The sequence below is a fragment of the Saccoglossus kowalevskii genome, chromosome 17, assembly GCF_978046115.1.
Source record: "Saccoglossus kowalevskii chromosome 17, keSacKowa6.1, whole genome shotgun sequence".
In the NCBI taxonomy this organism is placed as follows: domain Eukaryota; kingdom Metazoa; phylum Hemichordata; class Enteropneusta; family Harrimaniidae; genus Saccoglossus; species Saccoglossus kowalevskii.
Window position 1 is genome coordinate 30,947,188 of NC_140657.1, and position 16,935 is coordinate 30,964,122.

Here is a 16,935-nt window from a genome sequence, read left to right on the forward strand (position 1 = left end):
TGATATTAGTCGTTGTTCTTGATGTGTACTGTCTACTGGAAATAGTTAATCTATCAATGATGTCATCATTGTAGCACCTATGTAAACTGGTTGTATTATTTCTGTTTCTTTTTCATTGAAGATTGGGTTGAACATTTCTAGACAAATGTAGTGGCTTGTTATTAACTACTTCACTGTATAATCTTCTTGATTGCTCATTGGTTGTTGTATGTTGCATCTGTGTGTTGGTAGTAAATAATCTTCTTCGTTCGTTATTCTTATTTGATTTGGTACTTGGGTTATTGGTGGCTCGGCTTGGAGTATGTGCTTGTAGTGGAGTTTTCATGTTTGTTGCAGTTTTTATATTGCTGATGAATGTTGATGTACTCTGGTGTTTGTTAAGATGAATTCCATCATATTTAATCATGTTTCTCTCGATATTATCCATGGAGATGAACATTGTTGTACTTCTTGTTAATGATTTGAGGTACCCATTAACTACAATCATTACAGCCAACTTTTTTATATCCCCGTGTCGTCTTGCAAAGATTCCACAAATGAAGATATTTGCATTGGATTGCTCATTTTCAGTCACCAGTAGCCTTTCATGTCTGTGGATGATTTTGCCTTCAGTAATTCCTTGATCTATGTCGTTCCCATCTACATTTATTGTTAAGCTTTGAAGATTCCCTGGTAGTTGGTTGTCTACTAGTGCTTGTTTCATGTTGTCTATGGTTGCTCCACTAAATGTGAGAAATAAGTGGTTTTTTAGCAAGATGTTTCTTCTGAATGTGAGTTGACTGAGAATCACTCATCCCAAGATGTTCAACTTGAGGTGGTATATTTCGTGTCCTGAACTGTTTGTATAGAGTTTTCCTGTTTGTCTCAACAGCACTATGTGTACCATGATGTTCATCTGTTTTCTTAGAAGGTGATAGAGGAAGTGAACTTTAAATAACTTGCTCTACTTCTATTTTATTTTAATCATAGCAGTATTTCTATTAACTTCCAAACTTAATATCGCGATATTTCGCTTATGAGCATGATGATTTGTTGAGTTGGACTTGGGTTTGGCTAACTATTTGAATTTAACAGTGCATGATCGAATCTAACGGGATACACATTGTCAGAGTCAACTTGTTGAAAGGCAACAGTGTGACGTTTCTGTGCTCTTTCGTTAAAGGAAGAACTGAAACTATATCAATTACCTTCTCCTTGCATGACCCAGACCAAGCCAAACAAACACTAAAACTAAGGAGCAACTCTTTTATCCAATATGTCTAGCCATCTCAGACTTTGATGTATGTAGTGTTCTCACTATTTTACTACTATTGTGATCTAATTGTTCACAGTAAATGCATCGTAAGCACACCACCCTAGCCTGCCCGTCCCAAGACGACTGTATTACAGATCGTGTAACCTTATTTTAGAATACACGATCCATTCACACGGTTTCTTATCCATTCATCCCTCTTCCCGCAAATATGTTGAGGCAGTAAACTAGAAGATATACCTTGAAAATTCAAGATGTTAGAATATGTATATGGCTTGTTTAGCGCGACTTGGTAAACTGCGTAGTGCTAAATATCTGAGATTGGTACTAGAAAAAGTTGGTCAAAGATAGTTAACATGAGAGATCGTCTCCGAGTCAACGTGACTACCATCGAAAACACTCTTTAGTGTTTAGTTTACTCCCATTCTTAAATACAATAATTATTAAAGTCATTTTTACGTTCGCTTTCAATCTTCAATCTTGTATAATATACACCAAGTTGTCTTTGTAAACCGGTAATGGTCAAGTCGTCAGCATAAAGCAGACACATTAATTTTAATAGCCCAATATAGATCCCGATACAGATATCAGTCTGAAGCATGTGCATGACCAATTCAAAACTCAATGATGAATAAACTGACAAGTTTAAAACTCGTTGTTTTTCATTTTGGATTTCAGTATTTCATAGGTTATTATATTATGGTCAATTCTAGTTAACGTTTTTTTTTTCAAAATCGACGAAAGCGCAGTACAGGGCGATACTTTCCAAATAGTAGTTTCAAGAATGAACGGGTTGTCAAATGTGCTGCGTTTTTTACGGAACCCCCAACCCAGACTGAGCTTCTACTAACAGGCAGTTACATGTAACGAATACGAGTGTACATAATATAGCAAGATTTTTTCCAATAGCCGAATTCAATGTAATATCTCTACCATTTTTCACAATTTCCCGATACCCCTTTTTAAATATTAGCCAACTTGTTCCTCTAACCCAGTGATTTTGAGAATTATTCCAAATCTGGTGTTATAAAGGTACAGCAGTTATACTGGTTATAATTTACAGTCAGTACTAATACACTTGACTGCAAGTATTTCAAATTATAGACTGTTCTTCCATTTTATTGTATATCATGTAAAATCATGATAACCATTAATACAATGTCCTTGTCTGGTAAATAATACTCAAAACATTCTTGAAGTAAAATTGAATGCGGAACATACAAAGCAATGTATGAGCAGAAATGTTTAGTTTGGATCTTTAGCAACTTTTGTGAGAATATGTTTTTCTTCTCATGTTTCGGGAAGTTTATTTACGTTGACCTGCTTTGAATAGTTTGAAGACTTGCATGCATGTGTTTATCAGCATATAGTAAATGTTTTAAACATGGTTTCAATCTTTACTCTACTAGCCATGTAACCTTGGATTATGTACCAGGTATACGTTTACTCACTTCGCAATGAATTTTGAATGGTTTGGTTAAATGTCAGTGACACATATTTGTCCTGTGGTAATGAATTGTTCATGGCATACAAGCCTTGTAATGATGGAAACGAAGATATTTACTTTCTATTTCTTTGCAAATCAACTAAACACTTGAGAAGTAAATTCTTGTTACCTCTGACCAAGACAATTAGTGGAAAGTGCGAGAAAACTACTAAACTATTGTAGAAATTTTTTTTTCGTATATGCTTTATGAACAAAACAAATAAGAATTTGGGAAATAATACATCAAAAGAAATCCGAAACTTTTTCACCTGTTTTTGGAAGTTCAGAAATAAGAAACTTTCATAGGTTTTCCGTTGACTTGTATGTACGACTTCTTTTAAGCAGTTTCAAAGGCTAATAAGCCATTGTTAATGACATAGTCCCCGATTGGAATTAGGGGAAATGTTATTCATGCCAAAAATAAAGTAATATGGGCCAAAAGCATAATTAATAATTTAGAGTGAATAATTGGCTGGTATTATATCAACAGAAATTAGATGTATTAAATGACTCTTCCAAAATCGTAATATATGGTCAGAAATTAAACAGAATACGCTATTCATGCATTTTTTGTATCCAAACTGAATTTCCTTTGTCCAGGCTCATGTACAGAGATAGTTAATGTTCGTATCAAATTTGAATAAAAACTAACAAATCCTGTCCAAGATACCACATTTCAAACAAGCAGCCTGTCGGCTGAGATAGCTCCGCTGTTAGCAATGCACATTTCAATTAATGAACTGAAGATATCATTAGAAAAGAAACAAATCTGAGAGGGGTCTACCTGAGGTACGTATATGTGTAGTATCAAAGCAATCAGACTTGCTGTTTTCAACAAGAAGTTGAAAATATCACTTTTTTACCAAAAATATTCATGAAAATTATATAATTGAAGATATCATCACGAAATGACATAGTATCAAAGCAACGAGAATTGTAGTTTTCAAGAAGAAGTTGAAAAAGTAAAAAGTTGACACGGACGACAATCACTCATATGATAAGCTCTGCTCGACAAAGTCAACAGCGGAACTAAAAAACAAGCTAGATGCCAGTCGACCATATTTAATCTGATTATAGAACAAACTGTATTCGAATATGTATGATGTATGTGCCAAATATGATTGAAAATGGCCCCTGAGCCTTGGAGATATGGTCAAAAAGCAAGATGGCTGCCAGACAGCCATTTTTGATCTTATCGTAAAACAAATTGTCATGGACATGTAATGTAAAATTTACAATGTATGTATAAAATTTGAACAAAAACTGACAAAGCATGCATAAGATACCACATTTTCAAGAAAGAAAATGGTTGTCAGTCGGCCATCTTTGATCCGATCGCGAAACCAATTGTCATAGACATGTATAATGTATGTACCAAATTTGAACAAAAACTGACAAAGCATGCATAAGGTACAACATTTTCAAAAATACAAAATGGCTGCCAGTCAGTCATCTTGGATTGAACCACTGTGTACATGTCCCGAATAAAGTAATAGGCACATGCGTAACTGCCTTTTATGGTATTCGGTAAAAGACTGATGTTCACAGGTATATTGTTTTTAATGAAGATATTACACCAGAATTTCTACATAATAACTAATATGGTATCCAGGAGGGAAAAATAGTTAGTACGTTAATTGAACTGCAAAGATACATAGAAAATAGAGTCTGAATCGATTAATTACTATACAACTCATTAACATTCCAGCAGATGAACTTAACATTGGAACTTTTATCATGAACACATTGTGCAGCATGTATAGCATTAACATAATAATGGCTGCAGCCACAGAATCTGTCATTCACAAATCTAATACTTGTGTTCTGTAACATGTTACACATAGTACAATAAAATAAACTCTGATATCAACATCTGAATTTTATTTTATATAATTCACCTTATGTTGGTGCATCTCTTTCACATACTAACTAAAACACACTCATTGTATGATATTTTCTATTCCTGGCAAAGAAACAACCAATACCATAGTTAAAACTTGGTTCTTGCTGAATGAGATTGCTAGGCAAAGAACCACTGCGTTGAGTACATGTGGTATATCCCGAGTCAAGTGTGGTTATTCACTGTGTAAAGTGTATTATTCTATTCTTAGAATATACTTGTAAAGGCTACATGGTTGTCATTTGAAGCAAATACAGCGCTATGCATAGTATCTTGTTACAAACACAGTTGTTACAATAAACTTCAAATCTTGTCTCAAATGTTCATACACTTCTATAATAGTTTATAAATTTAATAGTAAATTTATAAAGTTTTGCAACATTGTAGACAGCTGATAGACTTGGTTTGGTCGAAATCATAAACCAGCAAAATTACTTTTTAGGTTATCAAAGTTTTAAGAAACTCCTGACATGTCAGCAGTGTCCTCAAATTATCAATGGCTCTGATTGGAATTTATGTTCTTATTTAGAAGCAAGAATTGTCCTCTGAATGTTTCACAAAAATGTTAACCCAAAACACATCTCACAATTTGTGTGATAGCCCAGTACATAGTCACGATACTTGGAACCATGTCTGCAGTATAGACATTCTTATTGACCGATTTAATTTGAATTTATTTTAAACAATGCATGTTAAACTCAATGTACTAAATAGTATGACGTGATGTTCAACTTTAGACATACTGTCTACTGAAACCACCAGTCAACATCACCTTCCTGCAACTATGAATTTTGAAAGACCAACTGATTTTTCCATTCCAAATATTTTTATGACTTCCTTGTAGACTCCATGCGGAGTTGTCTTCTCTTGTCATAACATGGTAGTAGCAATCAAACCTAAAGTTATACCATGTATAATTATTACACAAGACAAGTTGATAACCAATTACAGAAGTGTATGAACATTACCAACAATAATTTTAAGCACAGAAAACTTTTACATGTAATCTCATGAAGCCTGTAAACCTAATACAACAGGATGTAGATAGAAAACATTTTGGTGGTTGTCTTTCCCTGAAAAAAGAACTGACAATTTACCTTAAAATACAGTCTTAGTACAAGTAGACCTATAAATACATCAAGTACTGTATACTGGTATGAGTTAAACAATTCACTGTTTATATATGCAATAAGAATGAACCACTTTTAACCAAGAAATTTTATAGTATGTATGTATCCACTACTCTACACTAGCAACTGCATACACAATAATTCTTGGGTATACCCCTCCTTCAAAGCCATCAACCTGTGCGTATTACCATTCAGTATATTACAACAATGTCTTCTCATTATCACTCTGTACAGCAGAGATTAATAAACTTTCAAGAAAGAAATTGCACAGACATGCCCTACCCTAAATTACAATACACAACTTTTCTGCAACCAACTTTTTTATTGCATGCAATGAAAAGTCAATAACTTTTTATAACTTAAAAAATTTATATAATTTTACTTTTTTATTTAAAGATGGGAAAATGGGGGATGAGTCACATACACAACAGTGTAATGAGATAACAACTGTATATAAATTAGATATTTTTCTTATAAGGCTATTACAATTCAATTATTTATTATACTACATGCACTATTGTTTTCAAATAAAAATATTGGCCCCATCTTTCCCTATCTCACATAATTTCTAATATATTTACTGTTTTCAGTAAATTAATGATCCGAAGATCACATGTGACCATGCCTTGGCAACCAGAGACCATGCCTTGGCAACCAGTAACCACGCCTTGGCAACCAGTGACCACGCTTTGGTAATTCATCAGTGGCAATGCCTTGGCAACCAGTGACCAAGCCTTGGCAACCAGTAACCACGCTTTGGTAATTCATCAGTGGCAATGCTTTGGCAACCAGTGACCAAGCCTTGGCAACCAGTAACCACGCTTTGGTAATTCATCAGTGACAATGCCTTGGCAATTAGTTACAAGTGGTAACCAGTTACAATGCATTGGTAAATAGTTACCACACATGCAGCAACCAATTACCATAGTTTGGCAAACAGTACCATGTTACTCAATTTATCCTGATGTCTGTTTAGGTATTTTGAAATATAAATATGTGCATCATTTTTTATTCCTATCAAAATGAACATAACATGGTAATCTAAGCTTGATTGACAATAGGTTAGGTGGCAGTGTTACAATTCAGAAATCCTACTCTAGGCTACTTATCTTAGTGTTAAATACTATGCACATCCAACACAATAGTAGTCATAACACACTGATGACAATTCAAACAGATCATTTTTAGATGTGGTTCCAAAGAAAAATACTGAACCCAGATTACCTCACTCCCTGTATGAAAATATATATTCTATGTAACCCTTTGACCTCCATTATTAATTGTTGGTACCTTCCCCAAAATGGTCATGCTAAAAAATGTTATTGTTCCTAGTTGATAAATAACATAAATATTTTTAAGGAATGTTAAAATAGGGCTGTGAAAGGGGATTTGTTTTAAGTTCATATATTGGTCGGTGGTCTTTGTCAAGTTTGAATTATTTGTAGCCACCTTGTACTGATAAATGGGATGAACATATAGAAGAAGCACTGTGTTGGTTTCACAAACTCAGTCATTAGTCAGTGATTTGATAAAACAGACATCAAGTGCAAAGTAGATTTAGGCAAACTGGTGTACAGAGCAATTCTCAGAATCTAAAATATACATCTGTTTCATTCGGCGGTGATCATGTGACTTTCAAAGTTCAGTGCTTGTATTTGATGAAAAACACGTTTTGTTGCTGGGAAGACAAGGTCAGAATAATCAGCCATATCAAGTGCAGTTACATCTGCTATTCTGTGCTTTGTTTCAGTTTACAACTTCAGTTTTTTTGTCTGCTGTTTCTGTTTGATGTAAATGCCATCTCTTTGACCTTTTCCCATGATGCAAAGTGCAAAGCACTTCAAAGTTGTGTGACTTTGTATTGAAGATGCTGAAAATTGCGTGTTGTTTTCTGAATACTAGCTGGTCATCTATACTGCATTTTGAGAGGTTTAGCTGGGGTGGGTTTACTTCCAAACCAGGACATCTGTGAAAGAATATAGAAAAACTTTTATTGTAAAAATTCAATAGTCAGGGTGGTGTGACATATGAACTGTTAATTAATGTCTTAATATAGTAGGCATCTTAATTAACTGAATACATTATTTTGCAACATTTGGTTTAGTATGTTATGGCCAGGTCCAGAAGATACAAGGCTTAGCAGATTCCAAATGTATTTTGTTGTTTTCTGAGAGTACTAATTGATACAGACATCAAAGATTTTTTTTAGTATTCTGTATTTTCCTGTCTGGTTTAATCTCTCATATCATTTAACATAAATCTTATACACTTTGTAAAAAAAAATATTCACTTTTTCTATTACTTTTACTAACAAAAAAAAATCTGCTCGCCATCCCTGATTTTACTCATGAAAAAAACACTTTTTTGTGGCGTGGCAAGGGAAAAAGTGGTCTGGCCCAATAGCGTAAATTTGACAAGGGACATTTTCAAAAATGTTTTAGTAGTAAACATTCAAATTATCATCTCTAAAGCAGCAGAAATTTAACAGTGAGAATTTAACAGAGCTGAACTTTGGGTGCACTTTTGTCTACGGAAATGCTTTCTTCTTGGATGCAAAGATCAAGCCATGAAATCACATTAAAATGTTCAGAGGCTTAATAAAGTAGTGTAATAAAATACACAGAATTCCATACCTTCCATTCTATTGTCTCTTTCACTAGTCTTTCTTCTTGACGTGAAAATTGTAGCAACACAGCTACAGCTTTAATTAACTGCATAGCCTATGAGTGAAATGAAAAAAAAGTGGTAACTATGAAATACTGACTCCGACTCTTGATATCATGACCCCCCCCCTCGTTAATATCTTTTTGTAAAGTTCACAAAAACATGGAATTGAATGACGTTCACAATATTAGACCAGTCAGTATTTTTATCAAGAGTGTTCAGAAACTATATACCATATTATAGTATAATAGTCATACTACTGATATATAGCTACAGTGTATACTTTGTGATATTTCTGTGATAATTTTATTATTATATATCCTTTTGTGTATAGTGACACGTTCTATTTCAATCATAGCGCTTATTCTGTCCAACTGAAATGCCTACATGTTGGTGATGTGGTTTACGTTAAAAGAAGAAAATTTCAGAAACAAATGTTTTGAATGAATGTAAATTTTTTTTTTTTACAGAATAGTCAATTGAACTGTGTTCAAAGACAAATGTATAATTATACTTTTTGTGTCGTTGAATAGATAATACAATAAACATCTTCATACTATATTGTAAATTGATAAGTTAGAAAATCCCTGTAATTATCATAGTAATCTTCTGCATGCATACACAGTGAAATGTTCACTGCTATAAAAAAATTTCTTTCCTTTTTACAATTGTAATTAACAAGCATATAGGAACTTATTTAAATTGTGGATAAAATGTAGAAATCAATTCTAGTAGGTGAGTGACATGACATACATTGAACATACCTCTGGGTCTGAGCTGCACATGTATTTGAATATAACATGTCTAAGATACTGGAAGTTAGTGTCTCTAATTTCATGAGCTTTGAGCGGTTCTATAGTAGCTCCATGCCCCGGTGGAAGAGGAGATATATGTGTTTGATTCATGCCAGATGGTACTGTTGATGACCGAGGTATCATCTCTCTTTCCCTGTCTCGATTATTGATGTCATCTAAATCAGTACCACTACTTTGTATTTTCTACACAGTGAAAACAAATAGCAAAACATAGTCAAATTATCTGCACCCTGTCCTGAATGTCAATTCTTTTGAACCAAATCCAAACTACCATTATTGCGAAGATCAAATAAAAAATGTAATACAGTGATATGGCCATGATCAAATCAAAGAAGGAAGACACTGATATGGCCATGATCAAATCAAGGATTGAAGACATTGATATAGTTATCATCAAATCAAAGATGGAAGACATTGATATGGTCACAATCAAATCAAAGATGGAAGACACTGATATGGTCACAATCAAATCAAAGATGGAAGACATTGATATGGTCACAATCAATCAAAGATAGAAGACATTGATATGGTCAAAATCAAATCAAAGATGGAAGACATTGATATCGTCATGATCAAATCAAAGATGGAAGACATTGATATCGTCATGATCAAATCAAGGATTGAAGACATTGATATAGTTATCATCAAATCAAAGATGGAAAACATTGATATCGTCATGATCAAATCAAAGATGGAAGACATTGATATTGTCATGATCAAATCAAAGATGGAGAACTATGATATGACCCCGACTATAAATCAAAAGTGGAAGATATGAATGTGATTAAATCGAAGATGGCAATTATACACTCACCAGTTCTCTTTGCAGAGTCTTTTTCAAGTCAGATAACCTCTGCTGTTGCATTTTAATAGTTTTATTCTTCTCAGCCAAGTTATCTTCAAGTTCACTGACTAACTTCTTCAACTGATTAATCTAAAAAGAGAAAGACAAAGTTGTGCCACCTCAGGTCTTATTTTAAAAATTGTAATTTTTTATTACCTAATAAGAAGTACACACACACAGTTCCTGTGTGGATACTCTCTGTACATATTACAATGGAATAGCCAAACCCTAATTGATAAATGCGTGCATGTACAGACTCCAAACATTAATATTGCTGCTGAAGTATTTTGACATATTGAATGTAATAATGATATCTAACTGTAAAGTGGCAATCAGACAGCACACAATGGCACAAATCAATACAGCTAGCATTTCAGGAATATCCTCGCAAGAAATAACTCAACTACATTAGTGTATGGGCATACAACAGTAACTATTATAATAATATTTCATCTTAATCTTTATCAACCTTACCTCAGAATCATCAAGATCACCGTCATGTATACTTGTACTTCGTTGTAATGTTTCTATGTTTTTATGTCTCTCTTTCAACTCATTTATCTATAAAAACACCAAACTAGCAGTTACTAGCAGTCACTGCCATATAAGTGTTGAAGTCTCAGTATCACGGCAGTATGTTGACTCATAAACAGTGCAGTATTTGAAATAAATGTATGAATTATACGAGACATGAGATTTTCAAACAATATATTAAATGAAGTTGCATTGTGAAAACGCTATCTGTTCTGAGACAATATAGATTTGAACTTGAGTCAGTAGACGCAATTTTACTGTTCAGCCAAGTTGCTGCTCTAATACTTCTGTGACTTGTTGAAAATATGTTCATATGTAATAAGTTGCTGTAAACCCTTAAATTTTCATTGCCTCATGCAATGCTTTCATTCATGCTTTGATCACCTGAGGGTAATAAATACATCACCGGGTGGATTTGGCGACAGTAGTCAAGTCATGAAGTGGGCCCTCTGAAGACCAAAAATGGAAATGTTTTATATCAGATACATGACTGATTATGATTAGGGTGATACTATTGGATGATATTTAGTTCCTCACACACTATATTGTCCACCATATTGATTCTGTGATTGTTTGAGTAGAAATCTAGGACGCCTCACTCCCCAATGAAATGAATATTTTTAGCAGAAAAAATTAGATGGTTTACAGTAATAATAAGAATTTTAAATATTGTAGTGAGACCATATTTGAAAGAAAGAAATGACATCACTGGGTTATTTCTATGATATAAATGATCTAAATAACATTCAATAAAACATGATTAGAAAACTGGTGAATTAACGCATTAAATATTCATTCGGCATTTTCTCTGATAATTAAATCCATGTGAACAATATAGAACTCGCTATTTTTAAATTTAAAACCCAGCGGATGTGATCAAAATAGTGAAATAACACCAGTAAAAATAAATGATTTTATAGAACACATGCATGACATCAAATGTTGACAACATACACAAACACAAAGAAACACCCCACATATCACTATAGAATGAGATAACAGTGTACCACCACCATCACCACCACCAGAGTATAAACAGATTGTTAATATCACTGTCCAAAAATATCAGGGCTAGGAAGATTAACATCAATTTTAACCAATTGCCACACATAAAAAACTTGTTTTCTCATTCTTTTTCAACAATTTTGATTAAGATCTGTAGGCAATGGAAATTATGTCAATCTGGTTCAAAATAAAAGAATAAATTATTGAAAAATATATAAAAATTTTAAAAATATTTCAGCAACATTTTTTGGGATAAGTATATAGCATTCTGAGTGTTTTTGCTGATTTTACAGGAATTATACTGATAAACGTGATTTCTATATATCAGCTTTGTTAAGTGGTACAGTGATGCAAACAATAGCAGAAATTATTCAAATGGCAGATGCCAGGAACATAATCCTTGATTGGCTAAATTTTCACTCTTTAGGTATGGCTAGCCAATGGGGAGGAAGCTTACAAGTCAGTGACACTGTACCCCATACACAAGTGACATAAGGGGTTGGATGGTCTCGTCAAACTGACCCTCAAGTGACATTGCTTAACCTCCTCCTGTTTTTCATTCAGTGTTGTTTGATACATTAATAAAGTATCATTTTTGCTTGTTTGTAATTTATGTGCTTCACTCTGGACTATCTGACATCTTTCTAAAAGTTCTCTTACTTCTTTTAACAGATCTTTATTCTGTTTTTGGATCTTTTCCTTCTCTGTAATAAACAAAATAACAACAATTAAAATACCTTGTGCAAAAAAAACACAAAAAATCGTATCAAAAACAAAAAAAAAGACATCATGAAACAACATGCACCAGCAACCCAGCAACCCATCATACCAAGTTGGTTGAAATCTGCCTGTGTATTTCTAAATCAAAGAAAGCTTAGAAAGAACTTCTGTGTACTGAAAGTACTGGAGACATATTTAGAATTAAATCAAAATTTAAGATTAGCCTTTCAAACAATAAGCTTTGTGACTACCCCGAGCATAAACCCCTCCAGAGTATAAGCCCACCCCTCTGTTTTTAGACATTTGAGGGCATCCCCGAGTATAGGCCCATTTTGTTTGTATGGGGATCGACGGCATTTATAAAAATTGCATGTAAAAAGTGTATTTCATTGCATAATAATCGTGAGTGGTACGGTAGTTTGGTTCCTGCTTTTACAAGAAAACTTGCATTAATTTCAGGCCGGCGAATGTACGGAACATGGTTCTCACATTTTCTATTCTGTTATTTACTCAGGATGAACCCTGATGTTGCAATACTGATGTAATTCATATTTCTTTTGAGTAGTAGTTTTAGAAACGCCAAAAATGTGACCTTTAGAAAATTGCGAATCAACAGCTTTAAGGAAAAAATAACTGTTTTTTTGTCGAAATCAGATCACATTTTAATATCGCGTTAATTCACTTCCGCATTGCGTTGAAAAAATTACTTTGTCAATAATCGGGAAACTTCGTCTGTATGACACAGACGTTTGATTGGTTAACGAAAGACGTGACCTGTTAGGTCAAAGGAAGTTGTTCAGGTCAAGTTATGATGCAAAACACCATGGCGTAAATTGCTTTGTATCAAGAGTTTGCGTACGATTGAAAACATTCCACAATGAAGATAATGATAAAGATCTTGCCTTCGACTGTTTTTCCAAAGACCTTACCCATTTTTGCACTGTAAATTCAGATGGTATGTAAATCGTATTGTAATAAAATGTGTGTATTTTTATGAACATGTTTGTTTCTTCATTGTAAAAAGTGTTGTGGAAATCAAAAAGAAAAATGCAATTTGGATAATTTGTCATGCTTGGGAAGATGGTTATAATTTTAACCCCCCCCCCCCCAATATCTTTTCTTAGGTGGTCCTTGAGTATAAGCCCACCCCCTAATTTTCCCAATTTTACATGTTCAGGCCCCTGGGCTTATACTCAGGGAAGTACGGTAGTCTGTGCAATGTCCCGAGGCACATTTTAAGTACCAAATTTCATCAGATGATTAATTCCTTGAAAAATCCATAGAAATGATTAAGTAAGTATCATTGAAATGTGATGACTAGAACTTAAGGAGGTATGTACGACCTAGAAAAAGTGCCATATGCGAGTACCAAGTTGCGAGTCGCAAGTAGCAAAATATGCCATATGCGAGTGGTAAAAACGGCATATGGGAGAGATAAAATATATCATTTGCGAGTAGCAAAAAAGCCCTATGCGAGGGGTAATACAAAGGCCAGGAAAACGGGTGTATGCGAGGGGTGGAGTCATTTGCCAGTTTGCTCAACAGCTGGATTCGTTTGCTTATAATAAAATAACGTACGTTCAAATGTGTGTATCACAGTTAAATCAAATATTTACCATGGTTAGGAAATGATGTGTACATGATTGTTTGAGATTGGCATGATGTTGTTGAGGCTTTTACTTTAGGGGTGATTCATATATAAAAATAATGGTAGCAAATAGGTGTCAACACTATCTAGCCTAGGTGTCAACCGGCGCACGCCGCCCGGTACTCAACATTACAGTCAACCAGTGTACGCGGATTACATTGCGAAGGTTGCAAATAAAAGCAGCTTCAACTACTATTTCCATGTAGAGCTTTTTGTTTTTGAACCATAACCCAAAGTGTATGTATAAATAAACATTTTAAATACTATGCAAAATATTATTGTATCAAAATGATGGTACGTTAATTAATTAAAAATTGATGAATTCATTCAGTAAACCCCAATAGCACATAATAACAAAATGATAATAAAACTGACAGGATGAACTACAGTTAATAATAATTCTTTAATTACATAGATTTCAATCCAGAATTGGACGAACAAATTCTTGAACAATGAAATAATACTTTACCATGAATAACTTCTTTAAGATTCTCTTCTTTTTTTAACAAATGTTCATGTAATGAGTTAACTTGTTCCTGCATCATTGGAGTTTCTTCATCGACCTAAAACATAAGTTATTGAAAGAGAGAAGTGGTAAGTAAAACATAAGTTATTGAAAGAGAGAAGTGGTAAGTAAAACATAAGTTATTGAAAGAGAGAAGTGGTAAGTAAAACATAAGTTATTGAAAGTGAGAAGTTATCAGCAGTAAATATTCATAGCAACCCCTCCAACATGAGGTAGCCATTGTCATCAATATTAATTTAATTTTATAATCATTATTTTTTTAACAAGTCATTGGCATGAAATAATCCCTGAAACAAGTTGGCCATTTTGAAGCAGAACTTGAAATGAAGTGTGACATGACGTAAGAAGTCAAAGATTTATGAGTGTGTGGTATGAGACTGCAAACTGTGTTTGTATCAGATTGTCCTTGCCTAAGGTATCGTTGTAAGTATTCTTGCTAATTATTATTTTAGCTTTTAAACATTAGACAAATCAGCAAAAATATTGCTAACAGGGTGTTCACATATGGCAGGTGGTCTTTATATATATAACCAGATGTACATTACTTGGGGTTTGCAACGTGCATAGTACTGTATGGTGACATCATGTCAAGATCCCTATCAAGTCTCATTTCGTAGATAGCGAGACTGGTGCTACGACTTTCTGACATGACATATATCAATGTTCAAGATTTACAATAAAACATGTCTCACCACTATCATAGTGAAAGAATGTAATACATCGAAAATGTACAGAAAATATAGTTATCGTAATCCGTCATATCGTGATCAGCTATTTTGATCCACCTGGACATCCCAGTATCCTAGTTACCTTGGGCATGCGCATTCGCATTTTTCTGAGTTGATACGCTTATGCGAGAGCAAGATTGAAACGGGATCTTGGTATCATGTCACCGTAGTTGCAAACCCCAAGTAATGTACCTCTGACATACATGTAACCCATTATAAAACACAAATAAGTTTTTCAACACAATAGCAATTCTGTCATATTGGTATGATAGAAACATACCAGTAAATATTGTAGCGATACACAATTGATGTCTTACCTGCTTTGCTAATAACTCAGCCTTTCTTGTCATTTCTTCTAAAGATCTGTTTACTGATATACACTCCCTTTCTTTTTGCCGCAGTCTTTCCTAAGATGCAATAATAAACCATATATACATGTACAAAATGATCAAAATGGTAAGCATTTAAATTTAACAAATCACAGTCCTAAAAATTCCCCCCAAACAAACATATCAGGCTTTTATTAGTCTCTATTGAAAATACTATATTGAAGTTGTATATTTACCAGATTATTGTTATGTATTTAAACTAATATACGTAATATAGACAGATTCAACAGTTTGTATTGGCATGGTATTGGCAACACATGTTTCTGCTCAGTAGCCGAACATTACCAAGTAGTTCTGCAAATTTGGTTGTGACTGGATTTTCAGTATCTCAAAGTATCACAGAACCACATCATGATTATCATGAGTTTAAAGATGAGCTATATCAAAATCAATATTTAATGTGAAGCATTTTTCATTAAGATTAGTCTGAGATTTGTTGGTTGATTTTTTTTTATGTATTGCCATAAAGTGCCTATTGAATTTATAGGATGATTATTGTATTCGTGTTATCACTGTGTCCAAGTGAATTTTGAATATGTACTACCTACAAAGGTTAGATATGTTTTGTGTCCAGTCTAAGCAGAATTAGAACAGCACTGCAAGACTAGATTTATTGTTATGAAGACAATAATAACTGTTGATAGATGGTGCAGTACATCACATTTTTATCAGTATAATGTTGTAAATTTCAAATTTGATTTTTGGTGATGTTACTCAAAATTGAAAAGACTTTCAACTTTATGCACAACAAATTAACACTGATCTAGCAAGCTAACTTTGATATACTGTAAAATACTTTATTTTCGCTTGGAATTTAATTTCGCTATTGTCGCTGTAGGAATGATCCAGCGAATATACCTTTTTTCCTATATTTCACATTCAACTTGTCAAAAATCAGTGAAAATAAATTCCATACAAAACACCAAAAAATGTATTTTCAGCGAAAATTAATTCCAGCTAAAATAAAGTATTCTACAGTAATACAGAACATTCTCCAGAAAGCACACATGCTTTCATCTATTATTAAAGCAAAAAGAAATAAGACAAGAATCTGACCTTTAAACCCTGGTAGTCTTCTTCTATTGTACCAATTTGTTTCTCATGTTCAATTTCTTTTTCAAGATATTCAGTTTGCAAATTTTCTAACTGGTACTGATAAAGAACATAATAGAGAAAGTTAGAATATTTTTATGCGAGCATATAATATTTTGCTGTATAGTATATTTAGGATAATTACACTAGCCTGAAAGTTTTGCATCTACTGAGAATATGTTCAATGCATGTGAATATAATG

General features: G+C 33.5%; 1 protein-coding gene across 2 annotated transcripts in view; it reads right to left on the reverse strand.

Annotated features, from left to right (window-relative positions):
* Positions 1–4,597: 4,597 nt before the first annotated feature.
* LOC102809490 (golgin subfamily A member 1-like) overlaps positions 4,598–16,935 on the reverse strand; it is a 29,330-nt gene continuing 16,992 nt past the window's right edge. Inside the window, exons 12-20 of one of the 2 annotated variants that reach the window (XM_085492324.1) lie at positions 16,698–16,793; positions 15,570–15,659; positions 14,468–14,561; positions 12,291–12,334; positions 10,566–10,652; positions 10,062–10,181; positions 9,197–9,430; positions 8,402–8,488; positions 4,598–7,734 (exon numbers count right to left, since the gene is read on the reverse strand). In XM_085492324.1, coding sequence (XP_085348450.1) covers positions 7,675–7,734; positions 8,402–8,488; positions 9,197–9,430; positions 10,062–10,181; positions 10,566–10,652; positions 12,291–12,334; positions 14,468–14,561; positions 15,570–15,659; positions 16,698–16,793 — 912 coding nt within the window. In that variant the 3' untranslated portion in view covers positions 4,598–7,674. Of the gene's footprint in view, positions 7,735–8,401; positions 8,489–9,196; positions 9,431–10,061; positions 10,182–10,565; positions 10,653–12,152; positions 12,335–14,467; positions 14,562–15,569; positions 15,660–16,697; positions 16,794–16,935 lie in introns of both variants that reach the window. The other variant, XM_006818846.3, reaches the window with a different exon arrangement.